General features: G+C 43.4%; 1 protein-coding gene across 1 annotated transcript in view; it reads right to left on the reverse strand.

Moving 5' to 3' along the window:
• Nucleotides 1-15,603, reverse strand: part of LOC126370897 (lachesin-like) — a 42,307-nt gene that overhangs the window by 5,560 nt on the left and 21,144 nt on the right. Inside the window, exon 2 of the mRNA XM_050016012.1 lies at nucleotides 4,781-4,876. Coding sequence (XP_049871969.1) covers nucleotides 4,781-4,876 — 96 coding nt within the window. The remainder of the gene's footprint in view (nucleotides 1-4,780; nucleotides 4,877-15,603) is intronic.

Raw genomic sequence — 15,603 nt, forward strand, 5'->3', positions numbered from 1 at the left:
CGTGACACGTGCTTAGCACGGGCCTTTTGCGGTTCTTGCGAGACAGCATGTGTCCCTAAAGACACCATATTGGGTACTGTTCTATTTTAAATGTACGCAGTACGTTGTAAACTGTTAATTTAGTCGACATTATCCGAATTACATTAATGTTTTGTATCTCTTCTTCCTATTCAACAATTTCAGCATTTGTTATTTGTTTAGTCTAGGTATACTTAGCACACTATATTTTATGCTATCCGCAGTTCCGCTGCATAGTAGAGCCGTAGCAAGCTGGTGAGACAGTGATGACGTGCAACACCTATACAAATGTTTATTTAATTCGGCAGCACCACGGAATATTGTCCCGAGCGTCCGTGCAGCGGGGGCCGGGCGCGGGGCGGGGCGGGGGGTGTGTGTTGTGAAGCCGGTCACGTCGCGCGCGGATTCATTTCACGAGCGGCCTTTTTATAATTTAATCTTACGCCTTGTTACAATCACGATGATAAAAGGGCGCCCGGTGCCAGCGAATATTCATGAGCGCGCGAGTGCGCGCGGTGCGGCACTCCCGGCAAATTGCTCTGTAAATAACAAACTGGACATGTGTAGCTTCTGTCACTTCGATAGGCCAGTTCGACTACACGAATGCACTGTGTTGTTTCCCTGTTATTTCGATTTTATTTCTTTTCGGATCACATACTCAGATCTCATTCTGGCTCAGGTCATTCAATTTGATAGAGATAGATAATATGCAAGTAGGGCGTGGTCTACGTGCAGTAGTGAGGTGCGCGACTGAAGACGCGATTGAAAGTATTTAAATACTTAAGTAGGTATATCGATCGATTCTAAGTCATAAGTGTGTTCGATAGTACAATACAATGTAGAATAGGATAATACTTTATTTAGTTGGCCGCTACACATAACAGATCCTACATCAAGTTACAATTTTTTTTAAGCATTGATAATAATTTGCAACATTCAAATTTTTGATTGCATAGAGAACAAGCATATTGAAGTACGTAATCACGGCTTCATTTGTCGTACGGCGAGTTGTCTGGAGCAAGAACACGGTGACTCAATTATAGAGTGACCAAAAGGCGATAATTACATTACGGCGCCGGTGAAACTCTTTTTAAGGTTCAATTATGCCGAAACGTTCGGTCAGAGAGAGTGGCTCTAACGAGGGGCTTTTAACGAGATGACAGATTTTATCATGTAATTGGCGATAGCGGGAGCAGCGGGGGGTTCGGTGGCTACCGGGGTTCACGAAAAGTATGCACAACGACCTTGCCAGCCTGTGTACGTGTCGTGACACGTATTGTGAGGGCGGCGCGGGCGGTTCCGGCTGCCAGCGTCCTGTACACCCGCCTCGACCCGGCCGTGCTCAGCGGACGACACATGGCGCAGGATTTCCTTCCTGTCTCTTTGTTTATTCTCTTGAAACATAGCTACAAGTTAAACAAAACGACGATATTGCAACACGCCAGTCAATTGACCACAGGCACGGTCACACTGCGTGAAGTTAGCGCATCTTATTGAACAAAAATATAGTACTGCGGTTACACTCACTGTTTGTATCTAAGCCACGTCACGGTGGAATTCCTTAATACCTCATAAAGTTTTTTTGAGTAATGTCTATAGAATGACAGGAGAGACAGATAGATGTGCTGGCTATATGATAGAGCAGTAACTGTGACGCCGGTAAACAACACTTGATCACGGAATGAAACGCAACAATTCTTGTTGGTGCTAAACAGCTTGCCCAAGGTCGTTGAATAAAAGAAAATATCGTCTCTTTAATTTTGTCAGTATTGTCTACGTCATTGGGTATAATTATCAATGGCTGTTCTAGTCAATAAAATTATTACAGAAGTATAATTTTCCCCGTATCAGTAGTTACAAATGCATTACAATCTGCATACATAATGTGGTGCAAGCTATGAGACAGACGCACGCGCCGCGCCGGGGCCACGGGTGAGATACATTTAGATATTTAGGTGCCTCTTACTGTTAATATTCTGTGTGTATTTACGGTACCGATCAAAAGTTAATCACACGCATTTGGAAACAGAGATGTGCTCGGGATATACGCAGTTAGGTATGTATCTTTTTACGACGTCGAAATTCAGTGCGATTTGAGCCCAATTTATTACACGGATTTTTAATTTGATTTTTTGCACGGAACGTCCAAAGCCTTGTTTTAGTGAGGTCCACAGTGTACCTATAGAGGAAGAATCTGGTGCTGCCCGCGCGAGCAGGGCTCGTGCAGGTATAACAGGTGCGCCCCCTAGCGCTCGGCGGCGGCCGGCCGACCTGCCCGTCTGTTCGCCCTTGTTAGTTCCGATCGCATTGTAATTACTGCTCTCATATATTATTCAGAGACAGATCTCGTGAGACAGGTCATCTGACATGTTACGTCCGTCCAATTTGCATTCATAACCTATTCACTGTGTATCGGTACAACCTGACAACCTGCGATGAAGAGTGTCCGCAGCGTGAGCGGTCCCGTCCGCGGCTCTGGTCACGCCGGTCACGGGCGCAGCCGCGGTACAAATATTAATGTCACGCTCACAGACCGACTAACGAAATATTTGTATGACGCTTGGTGTTGGCATATTCGAGAGACATTTCGGAAGCTCGTGCGGCGCGGAATTAATGTGCGAGATGATTATCAGCGCGCGGCAGGGGGGGGGGGGAGTGGTAGGGAGTTCGTGCCGGCTGAAATTAAACCTTGGCTCGCCACAACAAAGGTGCGTCGTGAGGCAGGAATCGTTGTTTTATTTGGGGCGGAAATATCAGAGGGAAGCGAACGGGGCTAAATTACCCCGATACAAACAACAGCGCCGCGGGGTGGGGCGCGCGGGGCGCGGGGCGCTACCGACTCACTCAAGACAGTAGGCTACAGGTATTGAGGTCGCGAGATAATATTACAACTACTTAAAAGTTTAGTGGAGAAACTACTCGACATTAATTATTAATATTAATAAAACACTATTGCACATAAATTTACAAGACATTTAAGTACATTAGACACAAGACATTCTAAGTAACAAACTTATTCTAAGGTGTTCAAGTAGTTATTGAACTATCAACTATACAAACAAAGAGAAAAGTATCACTTCCTATAAAAGTTTTTAAAACATTGTTTTAATTGAACACTCTCGCAGCCAACATGTGAGGCAAACTTGTTAACCGAACGTCGATATAATTTACAAAATAACGGCCGGTGGCCTGCGCCCGGCCGGAGTATACGCCAGTTATTGGCGACATGTATCGCGGATGCCGCGATTAATTACCGGTAATCGCCCGTACAGCCGCTTGTCACTGTTACATTGTGTTTTGGGGTCCACGCGACCCCACGCGTTGCGACGTGGCGTCACGTCGCCTGCAGCCTTCGTTTCGAATCCTCTCGAAAATAAAATAAATTTAAGCAATCTGCATATGCATCCAATTTTCATTTCAATCAAAACGTGACTTGTTAGTTATCTTTACAAAAACTATTTATTTCGAGCGAGAGTAGAGTTTTCGTTGCAGATTTAAATCTGTCGAACAATGTCCTAGTGTAATGTTTGACGTTACTGAAGAGTTAACGTATCAGGTGCGCCTGTATATCACAAAACTTGTACGGAGTGAAACAGGCGGAGTGAGCAAGTATCAGTGGTTTATTGGAGCGCGCCGGCCGCAGTGGGCGCGGTGCGACGGGCGCTTTACAGCCGCTGTAAAGCGGGTTTACGACGCGTTAACTGCCGCCGCACTCCCACGCAACCCGGTGACGTACTACACCTACATGGTGTACCTACTTCACTACGTAACGACAACGCCCAATATTTTGAGATCAAACTCAAACTATCATTCGAACGTACAACTCAAATAATTATCGGGTAGCAACGCCGTAGTGGTTGCTACCCGAGACGTCCCTGGAGTCTGCCGCGGCGAATGTATACTGGATGCGAAGCGCTGCAGCGTGCGTGACGCCCCACTGACGTTGTTCACATAATATAACATTCATTAATTAAAGCTCGCAATTCATTCATTTTTAATGATTTTACAGTATTAGAGTACTAGTATTATAGCACCGGGTTTGTTACGAAACGAATGTAGGTCGTAAATCATATGGAAATGTGCCTCGCGGGAAAGTTGTGAGTTAACGTGGAGTTTCAGGGCACCTGTACGGAATAAATGGAGGATAGTTGTGTGCGCACATTGTACGCGCCGCGGCTTATAACCGTCGTAGTTACCGACACGTTGCCGTCCACACGATGTACGCACTAAAGTACAACCGACACGACAAGGTCACTATTCAGTTTTTAATGTAGATATCAAATATAAAATGATAACCTTCAGTTCTATCAGCTGCATGTAGGGGTGGCCTGGAGGGAGCTCGTAGATCAACAGCAAATGGACTATTATTCCAAACAGTGTTTCTCGTTACCTTAAGTATTTTTATCGATAACAACACTTATTCTGCGTTTATTTTCTTATATCAAAGTAAAAAGTTGATTGGAAACCTCGGTGGATGACAAAAATGAAAGATATTTAACTGCAAGTATAATTTCGCCGCCATTTTGGAGTACTGAAAATTTGCTCCGTGTCCTTACAATTATTTTGGGAAGAATTTCTGGTTAGAGTGACGTGACTATTTACAATGTCTAGTTCTTGTAACTTACGAAGTCTGTCTGGCGGACTGCACCCACACACACATTAACACATATAGGTGCCTATACTGCAACATAACCAAAGATCGCGACGTTTGCAGCGAGCTTTTACACTGCCACTGTAAGCTATAAGTAGGGTGTTTGTTTACCTTTGAAGAGGTGCGCGGCGAGCAGCAGCGCGGCGGCCAGCGCGTGCAGGCGCGGGGCGCGCGCGCTCATGCTGCGGCGCTGCGGCCGCGCGCCACCTGCGGCACGGCACGGTCAGGGCAGGCACGGGTAGTCTACGGAAATGTCTTTAGGATTTAGTGAACACCCTAAAACAATTGGGATTTGTGAAAATCAAATAAGCTTGTGAGAACTGAAGGCCCACCTGTACCGAATAAACTATGGGTATTTCTCAAAAACTCTACGCCTAAATCTAATCACCGCAAAACGCTATCCCACTTGTTATATCTTCGTTCAAAATGGGTCCTCAATCCTCACACGCGTCAAAGTTTATTAGGAAAAATAAAATAAAAAAACACCTTAACTTACGACTACTGTTTGACATCCTATATGGTACTTAATATTTTGTGAAAAGCCAGAACAGGTGACTAAAAGTTATGACCTTGTTAAAACTCGAGTCCGCAATCCTCCATTTTTTTGTTTTCGTTTTAAGTATGACTAGTATGAGAGATACGACAAACACAAACTGGTCTATTTTTGTAAAAAAAAAGTGTAATAATGTTATTTGTACTTAATTAGAATAACGATGATATTGCAAATCTTAATAGAACCATCAGTACAATCTCATACATAATGCAGTTGGGCCATAACACAGTTTAGAGTGCCCACAAGCTCACTCTACAAAAAATTGCTTGCGAGTATACGTCTGGCTGCCTCAAGGCCAGTGTTAAACAAATCGAGTTGAAGACTGTAGTCTGCGAGCCACACGCTGAGCGCTTGTCAGTCGACAGAGCATTGTACGTAATAAATTGCCTAGTACTTTATTATTAATTTCGTTTATAAAACGGTGTGTCTAACAAAATGAATTCGTATACGCGAGGGGCCGGTTTAAAGTCCGTTCTAATACAGTTGTAATTGGTGTGCCGATATTTAAAATGTTATGTAAATTGTTTTCTGGATAATTGAAATTGTGTTTATGCTTACAATACAATACAAATACACATTATTGCACCAAAATAAAAATAAATAATTACAAAAAGTCTCTTAACTAAGTACATGGCAAATGGCGGCCTTATCGCTTAAAGCTATTTCTTCCAGACAACCATAAGGTGAGGAAAAAGGTAAAAAAATAAAAAAATAAATGCTTTTGAAGTTCGAAGCAATTTGAACGTGACAACGTAACTCGCACCCGTAGTTTCTACGGCTACACTTGGTATTCAAGTCAATTTGTTATTGAGTGTATGTATGTTATTTATTAGGAATCAAACGGAGCATGTTATCCGTCCGTTGGGGTTGTTCATGCTCGGCCGCGGGATGCACTCCGATGACCAGCACCACACGAGCTACACACCTATACCTGTAGGTGCTATAGTACTGCGATGCGCTCGTAAAGGTTTTGCGGTTGTCGGCGAACCGTGGCCGACTTTATGACCGCAGTTACAACGTCTGTTAATTTCACTGTTAACATTTAATAATTGACATCGACTCACTCAATTATAACAATCATTGCTATTAGTAGCGCAGCGGATCGATAAGCGATCCCGCGATCGTGTGATTGCAGGGTGTATGTCAAATATGTATCGTTAGAGCTATACAAATGTCGGTCGTCCGTCAGCTGAAATGTGCGAGTATCGAGGACGGCGAGGTCGTGGGGCGGTGGCGGGGGCGCGGGGCGCGGGGGTCGCGGGGGGTCGCGGGTCATCCATCAGCTGTATCGCGCCACATCGCCCGCAATCGTTGACAACAAACTACTTATTACATTATTTACATTCGCGCGAACGTTTATTTACTCCCTCTCAGATAATATCATAAGTTATTTTACACTTAGATTAATTGCCAATTTACCTAATGTAACATAAACAGCCTATAAACAACCCACTGGTGGGCACTGGGTGCCCCTCAATCAACCGGAGGGGGTATGGAGCATACTCCACCACGCTGCTCCACTGCGGGTTGGTGGAGGTGTTTTTACGGCTAATAGCCTGAACCAACGGTTTATCGTGCCCTCCAACGCACGGAATCATCTTACTTTTTCGCACAGTTTGGTGATTCAAGTCTGCAAAGTCCTTACCAAATAAAGGAGAGTCTCACAAAGTTATTTCGACAATGTCCCCATCGGGAATCGAACCCAGACCTCCAAATCGAGAGCCCTAATCACTAGACCAGTCTTTTGTTTCAGTCTAAATTGTAACCAACATCGTTTTATTGTAACCAATATTGCGTCATAAATATACAATTAATCTTACATGTTATCCGTATTATTATACAAGAAAACCACTAGTTAGTTGGTAATGAACCAGCTGTTACATTATAAGGAAATCATTGGTACTTTACTCTATAAGGTTATACCTAAGTTCCAGTTGAGTAACAACCGATACCTTAAACAAACACTTATTGTACCGCGCGGGCGGCGGGTGCGGGCGATCCGTCAAGTTTATCTGCGGCGCATTAGGATGCGCGCCGCCATTACGCCGCGACTGTCCGCCTCCGTCCGTGCTGATACCATCGCCGCATCGACTGCACAAACTCTAGACTCCTAATAACAGGTAAATGGGTTCTGTCAACATATCTGACTAATAGATCAGATATGAAATGCCACCCGACACCGGTCGACCAACCGCGTCACTTCTGTGACCTTTCGACGTGTCAAGATAGCCAATTAAAACGCAGCCTCCAAATTCCCACACCCCTCTTACCTCAGATAGTCGATAGAATATATTCTTGGTGCTAAATTAAACATTAGGCGTTTACTTGGTTGTATAGTCGATGTATCGCCGCGTACGCCGCCCGATACTTGCCTTCCGATTGTGTTTTTGTCGGCGGCGGTGCGCGCAGCACGACGTGCGGTCTATAACTTGCACTAACTTTCACAGCCTGCGCGGACGTTACACGAGAGCCACTAGTGCAACAAGTCTCCACTTGCAAGATAATGTCTATACGATAGCTACCCTTGTCACCATAACTATGGCAGCATAACTATCTTAGGAAACAGTAGCTGCAAGTACTTGATTACTTGTGGCTCTGCCAACCCCATCAGGGAATACGGGCGTGATTTATATATGTACATATAGTTGCAAAACATGTGTTTTAATTTCAAATAATTATATCCTACCTACCCCTTTGGTGACACAGGCGTCATGATATGTCCTCCACCAACCCGCTGCTATAGTGCAGCGCAGTGTGGTGGCGTGTTAGGTTTTCAGACATTCATCGTTCATTTAGATTATATTTAATGGGTTTGTAATAACAGCTTCGAATTGAGGTTGGGAATTGAAACAAACAACAATAGGTATATTGTACTAATACAGAAACTTAGGACATTACAACTTTAATTTGGTACGGAAATTACTTCGTATGGGGAAAATGGGAATTCTATTATAGATTCATGAAAAAACAACTACTTTCATCTTTTCCTCAATCAAGTCGACGGAAAAAATCTTCAGCCTCTCTTACTGTTGGCATCCTGTGATAGTGCGCATAAACTACTGTTAACAATAATTATGGAGGCTCTGTAGGGAAATTCTATTGCGAAAGTGAATTCTCAATATTGTTCAAGAGAAACAGTGTAGCTTATCAGTCCAATGACTACGCCGCGTAGCAACCCGTTACGACGCTACATTGTTTCGCGTAGCAGCTCCGAACCGCAATCGCAGGCGAAGTCTATAAAGTGAATCGAACTCCCAGAATGTGTTAAACAGCTGTTAAAACAATTACACAACAATGCAATCAGCTACATTGTCAACTCAACTCGAGGCGCGTCATTCATTATGAAGAGATTTCCCGGTGATTGCGTCAATTGTCGCCATGTGCCGAGCGAGTGCCGGTATGTGCCGAGTATGGAGGTATACGCGACTCGCGCCACGATTCCGTGGAATTCATTTAAGGCTGGTGGGTGTCGGAAACGGGGTGGTTCTTGCGGCTTAGAAATAACTGTTGGCAATTTGCCTGTTACCGGTCCGAGCGGTAATTACCGCACGTGCCACGAGCGGCACGCGTCGATGGGACGCGGCTCGTTCTACGAGGAACATGGTTTTCCTTAGAGGAGCATTACGGCTTATTGAATAGTTTTGGATGCCGTCAAGAGGAAGAATCACACGTCGTATGAAAACAAACGTGACGGTAACTATTTTTCGGTTGATTTTTCATAAAGGTGGATATAATGATCGAGAAACATGTGGCCCTCACGCAATACATCTCATGCCTTACTATGTGTTATATGTGCTTAGCATTTGCTGCACCATGAATATGTATGTACTTACACACATGTAGTACGGGGCATATGCCTCGCTACGCTTGTACCCAGCTTAAGGTGAATATTATGATGAAAGTAGCACTCGTGTTCTGGTGTCACTGATATAATATTGTTGTTACCGAGATTTGTTTATACAAAAATATAGATAATATGTCTCATCTTTTACTTGTGCGCGTGAATACAACGTATACACCAGGTGCGATCACGCGCACTACACAGGGAGGTATGATAAGAAGAACGTAACAGTTTAAGCGTTTCTCGTTTAAACAAATCACATGTAAAAGTGGAAGTCTTGATTGGACGCGTGACATCTTAATTCGCTTATCTCTATATTATAGACCATGTGTAACGGTTGCGGTATAATCGACGCTTCCGCTGTGTGATTTACGGGAATATAAATTTAGCGTTTGCATATTTGCCGACGTAGAAGTAACCATCGACGTGCGGTTTATTACGTTAATTATGCAATAGTATATTTACCTTTGCAAATTACGATCCGTTATCAGATTGTAAATGCGAGTGAGCCGCGTAACGGCCGGTAATACGATGTTAGTTGTACGACGCCATGTTTTCCTAATTCCGCTAACGACCGTGAATGGAGCGTAATAAAATTCAGTGTTTCCTACCGTAGTGTGCGCTAGTGGCCGTTATATCCTCAATTATGGTTATTCTTATTGTTCCTTGAAGACCTACGTAACATTTAATACAATACTACTCTTTATTGCACATAAAACAGAAAAATACAAATGGACAAAAAGAAGCACAACTGGTGATCTTATTACCCAATAGCAATTTCATACAGTAACCGCTAGTTTAAACAGCTTAATGTGCAAACATAATTTCTGTCGTTCTAATTCCAAATAGATTACTGTTTGTAAGTCGAGGCCCGAGCAGTGTTGCGGCCTGATATAAAGTCTACGCCTACTGCCTGTTGAGGAGTACCTGCTTTTGGAGAAATGTTTATAAACATACATTTATTATCGGTAGATGGCATGTGAAGCTTAGTATGTCGTGTGTTGGTATCCAGGTGAGCAGCAGGGGGCTACCCCCCGCCCCGCCCCGCCCCGCCCCGCGACTGCATACGGCGTCACAAGATCCACAACTAAGTTGTCCCTCGATAATTGGCTGCAGCTGGATTCACTTTGCCAACTATAAACTAACTTCTCTAAGACCAAGTTATTGAAACATTGATACAACGCGGCTCTTTTCACGTCTTAATATCATTCATATGATTGTATTCGAGAGATGAATGGGAAAATATTCATACATGAGGTTCGAATACTTTATAAATACGTAGTTGAGTTTAAGTGGAATTACATGCTTTATTAATTCTACAACACCCAGATACGTCCATATATTGTTATGTACCTCACATAGTGTTCAGAACATACCCAGAAAGTACGTCGTAATAGATTAAGTGCTGCTTTATAAATAGATAGATAGATATAATCTACGAAATACGTGTGATCTAACGTTCAAAACGTTCGTTCTGATTTATTATTAAGCAAATTACATCTAAATTATAGTGGAAATTTCACCTGCTAGTAAGAATATTAAATAAAATCAATACTTAGATAAATACAGGTAGTGCCTCCCTATTGTCTCCCTCATAAGGATCGCGGATTGGAGCCCGCACGGCTGTCTTCCTCTCACGACGAAGATTAAGAAAAGATTTTCCGAAACTCAACCCCTGCGTGATTGAAAAGGGTTCAAGGAAAAAAGTAGACTATAATATTATGTGTACAACTGAAGTGAATGTGATGAAGGTACCTATAATATCTACACGGGTAGGTTCGTGACGGAGGCAACTGTGTTTGTATCGCGTCAGAGCTACTCGTCAAGTATTTATAGTGGAGTGTGTTGTAGACAAATGATCGATTATGGACGGATTACTGCTGCTGAGGAATATTTGAAAGAAAGCAGAGCGGAGGAGGGTGACGACCCACGTGGTTGCGCCGGCGGCGGGTGACGGTGACGACGTAACTGCCGCCGCCTCCGGTGCCGCCACCGCACGAGAAGCCGGTGACATATTTTCTAAATAAATACTCTTTTGTTGGATTTTTTACAGCATGAGAAAATGCTTTATAGATCATAACTGATTAATAATTACTTAAAAATATTCTAGGTATTCTAGGTTGGTGGTAGGGCTAGCAAAGGAAGACCTAAACGTACAATGACCAAATTGTAGATGTCTTTAGTAGTAAATGGAATTTCATAGTCTCTGCTTACCCCGGCGGGAAATAGGCGTCAGTTTATGTTAGAGAGTATGTTAAAATATTCTAAAATTTTAGGTTTCTTTCTACTGAAACAAGAAAACGAGTTGTTTTTTTAATAATTTGGTTCTCATAATACATGGCTGAGGGAGTGAGTAGAGATCCCGCTGTCGTATACTATAAATTGTCGCGGGGCGAGCGCGCGGGCGATGTACGCGGCGGGAGTACTAATCGCTGGGAAGAAATATTCCTTGGTAAATATTTGGCACATTATCGCGGGACGTTACTGTGAGTTGTGCAGCGGCGGCAGTGGCGTGCGAGCAAAGGGCAACCCCGGGGTATAGCGCGGTACGGCCGCGCGGGCGCATGGCGGTGCCTCGTGCTATCGATGACTCTCTTCAGACAGCATTTCCGCCCAACTACTGTGCACAATTCTATTACAATATTATCGGAAGTGGTACGAACTACACTTATGAGTTGCTTTGGTGGGAGGCTCCGTTTGACTTGATTGCAATAAAACGCAAAACACAAGTCGATAAATCAAAGATTAAAACGTGACGTACTTACTGAGCCCACTACATTACGCTAAGCAGGCCGTCGGGCGGTACACAGGGCGCGCGGCGCGAGTGCTCGTATATCTGTTCGTCGGCGCCCATCGCCTGTTTTTGTTTTTCCGCTCAACTTTATAACTTTATTTAGCAGTCGGCCCATAAAGGGAATATAAATGAGATAGATGTTTGTTAAGGTTCCGGCGGTAATAACAGGGGCTCTATTAATCTCGGCGTCGTGCGTGCGTCCGCTCGCTATGGAAATAAAAATGGAAAGGAAAAATGTTGGTCAAAAATGTGGAGTTATGAGCGGGAGGCGGTGGAATGTGGCGTATACATAAAGCTGCCGGTGCTGCGCGGACGTCGTCGGCGCCGACCTGCTCCCAGGAGATGAGCTGGTTGTTTTAATACTCCTAAAGGCGGTACAGCTGGTGGGTTGTGTGCTACTTTGCAGATGCATTGATGACGCTACATTATTGATATTTCATCAATACAAATGTATTAATAAGAGTTTTCGTTTGCAAAGAATACGATACGTGTCAAACTTCCTTTTCAATTTGTTACGGCTTCGTTTATAATTTATTATTGACATGTAAATAAACATACATAAACTCACGCATTTTTTCCACCGAGGTAAGCAGAGACCATGGAATTCTTTTGCTTCGATCCTGACACACTTCTCTTGCTTCCTCCACATTCATCAATCGTTTCATACACGCTCGCCGGTTCAGAGTAGATCGTACTGAACTTTTTCTAAGGACATCTCCAATTTAGTAAATGTGCGTCCTTCTAGGTCTTTCTCTGCCAGCCCTACCACCAACCTTTATATACTGCTTTCGTAATAATTATCCATCATCCGCTGTACGAGGCCAAACCAACTTAATATTCCCTTCTCAATCGTAGTCACTATATCGTCAAATATAGAGAAGATACATGGGCAAAAGATAATAAAAAAGGTTGTTAGAAAGGGTTGGTTGAGAGGAAGAAGAAACAAGCGTCGATAACTGGACTTATCGAATGGGTATCATGACACCTACCTTACGGGATACACGTAGTTAAGCGTGAGTGTGTGTACACGCTTAGAAATCATACCTACCTGAGCAATTGAATGCATTTTTTTCTCCAGTTTCCTGTTAGTACTAAAGGAAAAAAGAAATAGATTGAATTGGTAATAATATTTTGTACAACCAGGTGTAAGTTTATGACAATACAGTTGTCAGAGAGAGACAAAATACTCGTAATACAGTTGTGTTGTCGTACTGTTTAACTTCCGCATCGGCTTTCAATGTAGTATTTACATCCTGGCGTTCCCGGCGCATGTGTTATGTATGGCTGTGTAGTGTGCATTGTAGGCAAATGCAGTGAAAGTGGACCTCCTCTTCCCTCTCCGCCCCGCGCACCTCGCCTGCCTAAATAAATAACACGCTCACGAACTTCCCAGGAACTTGTATTCCAACAATCGTCCATTATGGACGAACAATTCACACTTTTCCTTTAACAAGTGCTTTATAATTCTTAAGAAGCTGTTAACGGTAATTAATAAGGAGGTTATATTTAGAAAATGTTAATATGTATTTAGAACTTGTGAGTGGAGTAGGTTTCGTTTGAACTCGCGCAGTGTGTGTCGAGGGAGTAATATTTACACAAAATGTTCAGGTTACTTTTGAAGAAGTGGGATCAGTAAAATATGATCCTTGGTGGATTGTACTGCGCATCGCGTGACTTTAGGAACGGCCAGAGGGAGGAGGTATTTTTATGACGACAGCGCGTCATATACAGGATTTTAGTGATATCGTAACGAAAATTTTGGGGGATGATTCAGACCATGATTCTGAGTTGATATCAAGTGGAATTTTCCGTCGCAAAAGTATGGAATGGAAAATAATTTCAAAAAACACTAAAAGTTTCATGTATAGTCCGACAGGAAATTCCACTTGATATCAACTCAGTATCATGGTCTGAATCACCCTCCTCAGTATTCGTTACGATGTCACTAACACCCTGTATATTTCAGGAATGTAAAGCCTGCAGTTAATCTGTATTTTTTCATTATAATATGGTGGTGTGCCCGCGAGGTGGTGTGTCACCGCCATAACATCGCAGCATTGCCAGTGAAACCCCGGCCCAGGCGTTCTCAGGTTCACAGTGAGTGCGTGTTTCGACAAAATTCTCAAAAATATTCCAGTACAGATGAAAAGTACGTGCGGAGTTAATGGACCAAAATGTTTTCGTACTCTAATGTTGAAAGAAAGTATTTCGAACTATAATGTACAAAAACATTCAATAACATGTTTTTACATTGTTCTGGCTTATTAAGAATTTATTGTTAAGTGTATAGAAAATAAGGGGAACAAAAAGCGTATTTCAAACAGTAGACCAGGTATCACTTTGCAATTTCTTGTGTCGCTTCATATTGTGAACCCATTTTTATAAATAAGTGTCTTTGTAGTTATAAAATGTTGTCGGAAATATTATTTGTAGCAGTTCGTGAGTGTGGACGCGCGGCGGCCGGTAGAGCGCCGTAAATACATCCTTTGATCCATCGCTCGAGTGCGGACACTCGCCGCGGCCGCGTCCAGTGCGCCCATTATTGCCCACCTCTACAAAATATGAGTGGCAAACACCCACAATAGTACCGAAACATTATCCCGGTACTATTACGAGTGTCAGGTTCTTCAACTGTAAAATTATAGGCGCAAAAGCACACATTCCGACGATAAATTAAGTAGAATATCCGACTTTTAAGCTGTTTTCGCAATGAAGAGAAAACAGAACATTGTAATGAGGCTCGACATGCCGCGCACGTAAGCGGCGCATATTAAGAGCGGCGCGTGTGAGCCGCGGCTGCATAAATTACGATCGCAACACAGGGGCTGCGGCGCGGCGCCCGGGGCCCAGCGGGCTCCGGGCGCCGGCGCCGGGGTGGCAGCGCGGGCCTGCAGCCTCGTCACAAGTAGCTTAGCCTAGCTAGACTCACGTTCCTTTTAAGGGTAAGTATTTGTCAACTAATATTATCCACTATTATTATTATTATTTGTTAACTAATATTACGCAAGAAATCAGCGTCATTGATGCGCAGACTGCGCGGCAGCAGCAACAGCGTCCTGGGGGCGGTAGCCGACAGTGGGGATTGTCCACTGATCGGCTGTATGATTAATAAAACTTTATCGGTATTTAAGATAATTTACTAACATAGTTCTTAAGTTTGTTACTAACCAAATAGATCTAGTTGTTTGATAATAAAATATATATTTTTTTATTATCTATTTGGGCGATGGGGTGATTACGGTTCATAATAATAATATCTATCTTATGATGTGACATGAGTAAGCGGACCCCGTGAGAATCAAGATAATAACACTCGGCTATTATGATGATATTGGAAATGGTGGTGTGACTCTGCCCGCCCCCACAAGTGAATAAAATCGGTAAAGTCGTTTTCACAGGCGTGACCACGGAAAATTAATTTGTTGTTAAGCGATTCACCTATTGTTGACTGAAGAGCGGTTGAACTGACACCGGGACTTGCGCAGTCGATGCTGACTGTCAAGCATCCTGTCTCCGCGACGTTGGAAATCCTTATACATCGGTAAAGATAAAATAGAAGGTAACACAATACTTAACATTCTACCGGCAGTACAAGGAAGTTTTAACATTTCCAGGAAAGAATTTCGTCAAGGTTGGTATAAATAGTTGAGTTGAATATTGTCCTGCGCCACATAACAGGCCGCGGTGTCGTGCGCGGGTGTGTTTGACGCTCACGCCCACGTCGCGCGCACGAACGCGATTAGCGC

The sequence above is a fragment of the Pectinophora gossypiella genome, chromosome 11 (genome assembly GCF_024362695.1).
Source record: "Pectinophora gossypiella chromosome 11, ilPecGoss1.1, whole genome shotgun sequence".
Classification (NCBI taxonomy): Eukaryota; Metazoa; Arthropoda; class Insecta; order Lepidoptera; family Gelechiidae; genus Pectinophora; species Pectinophora gossypiella.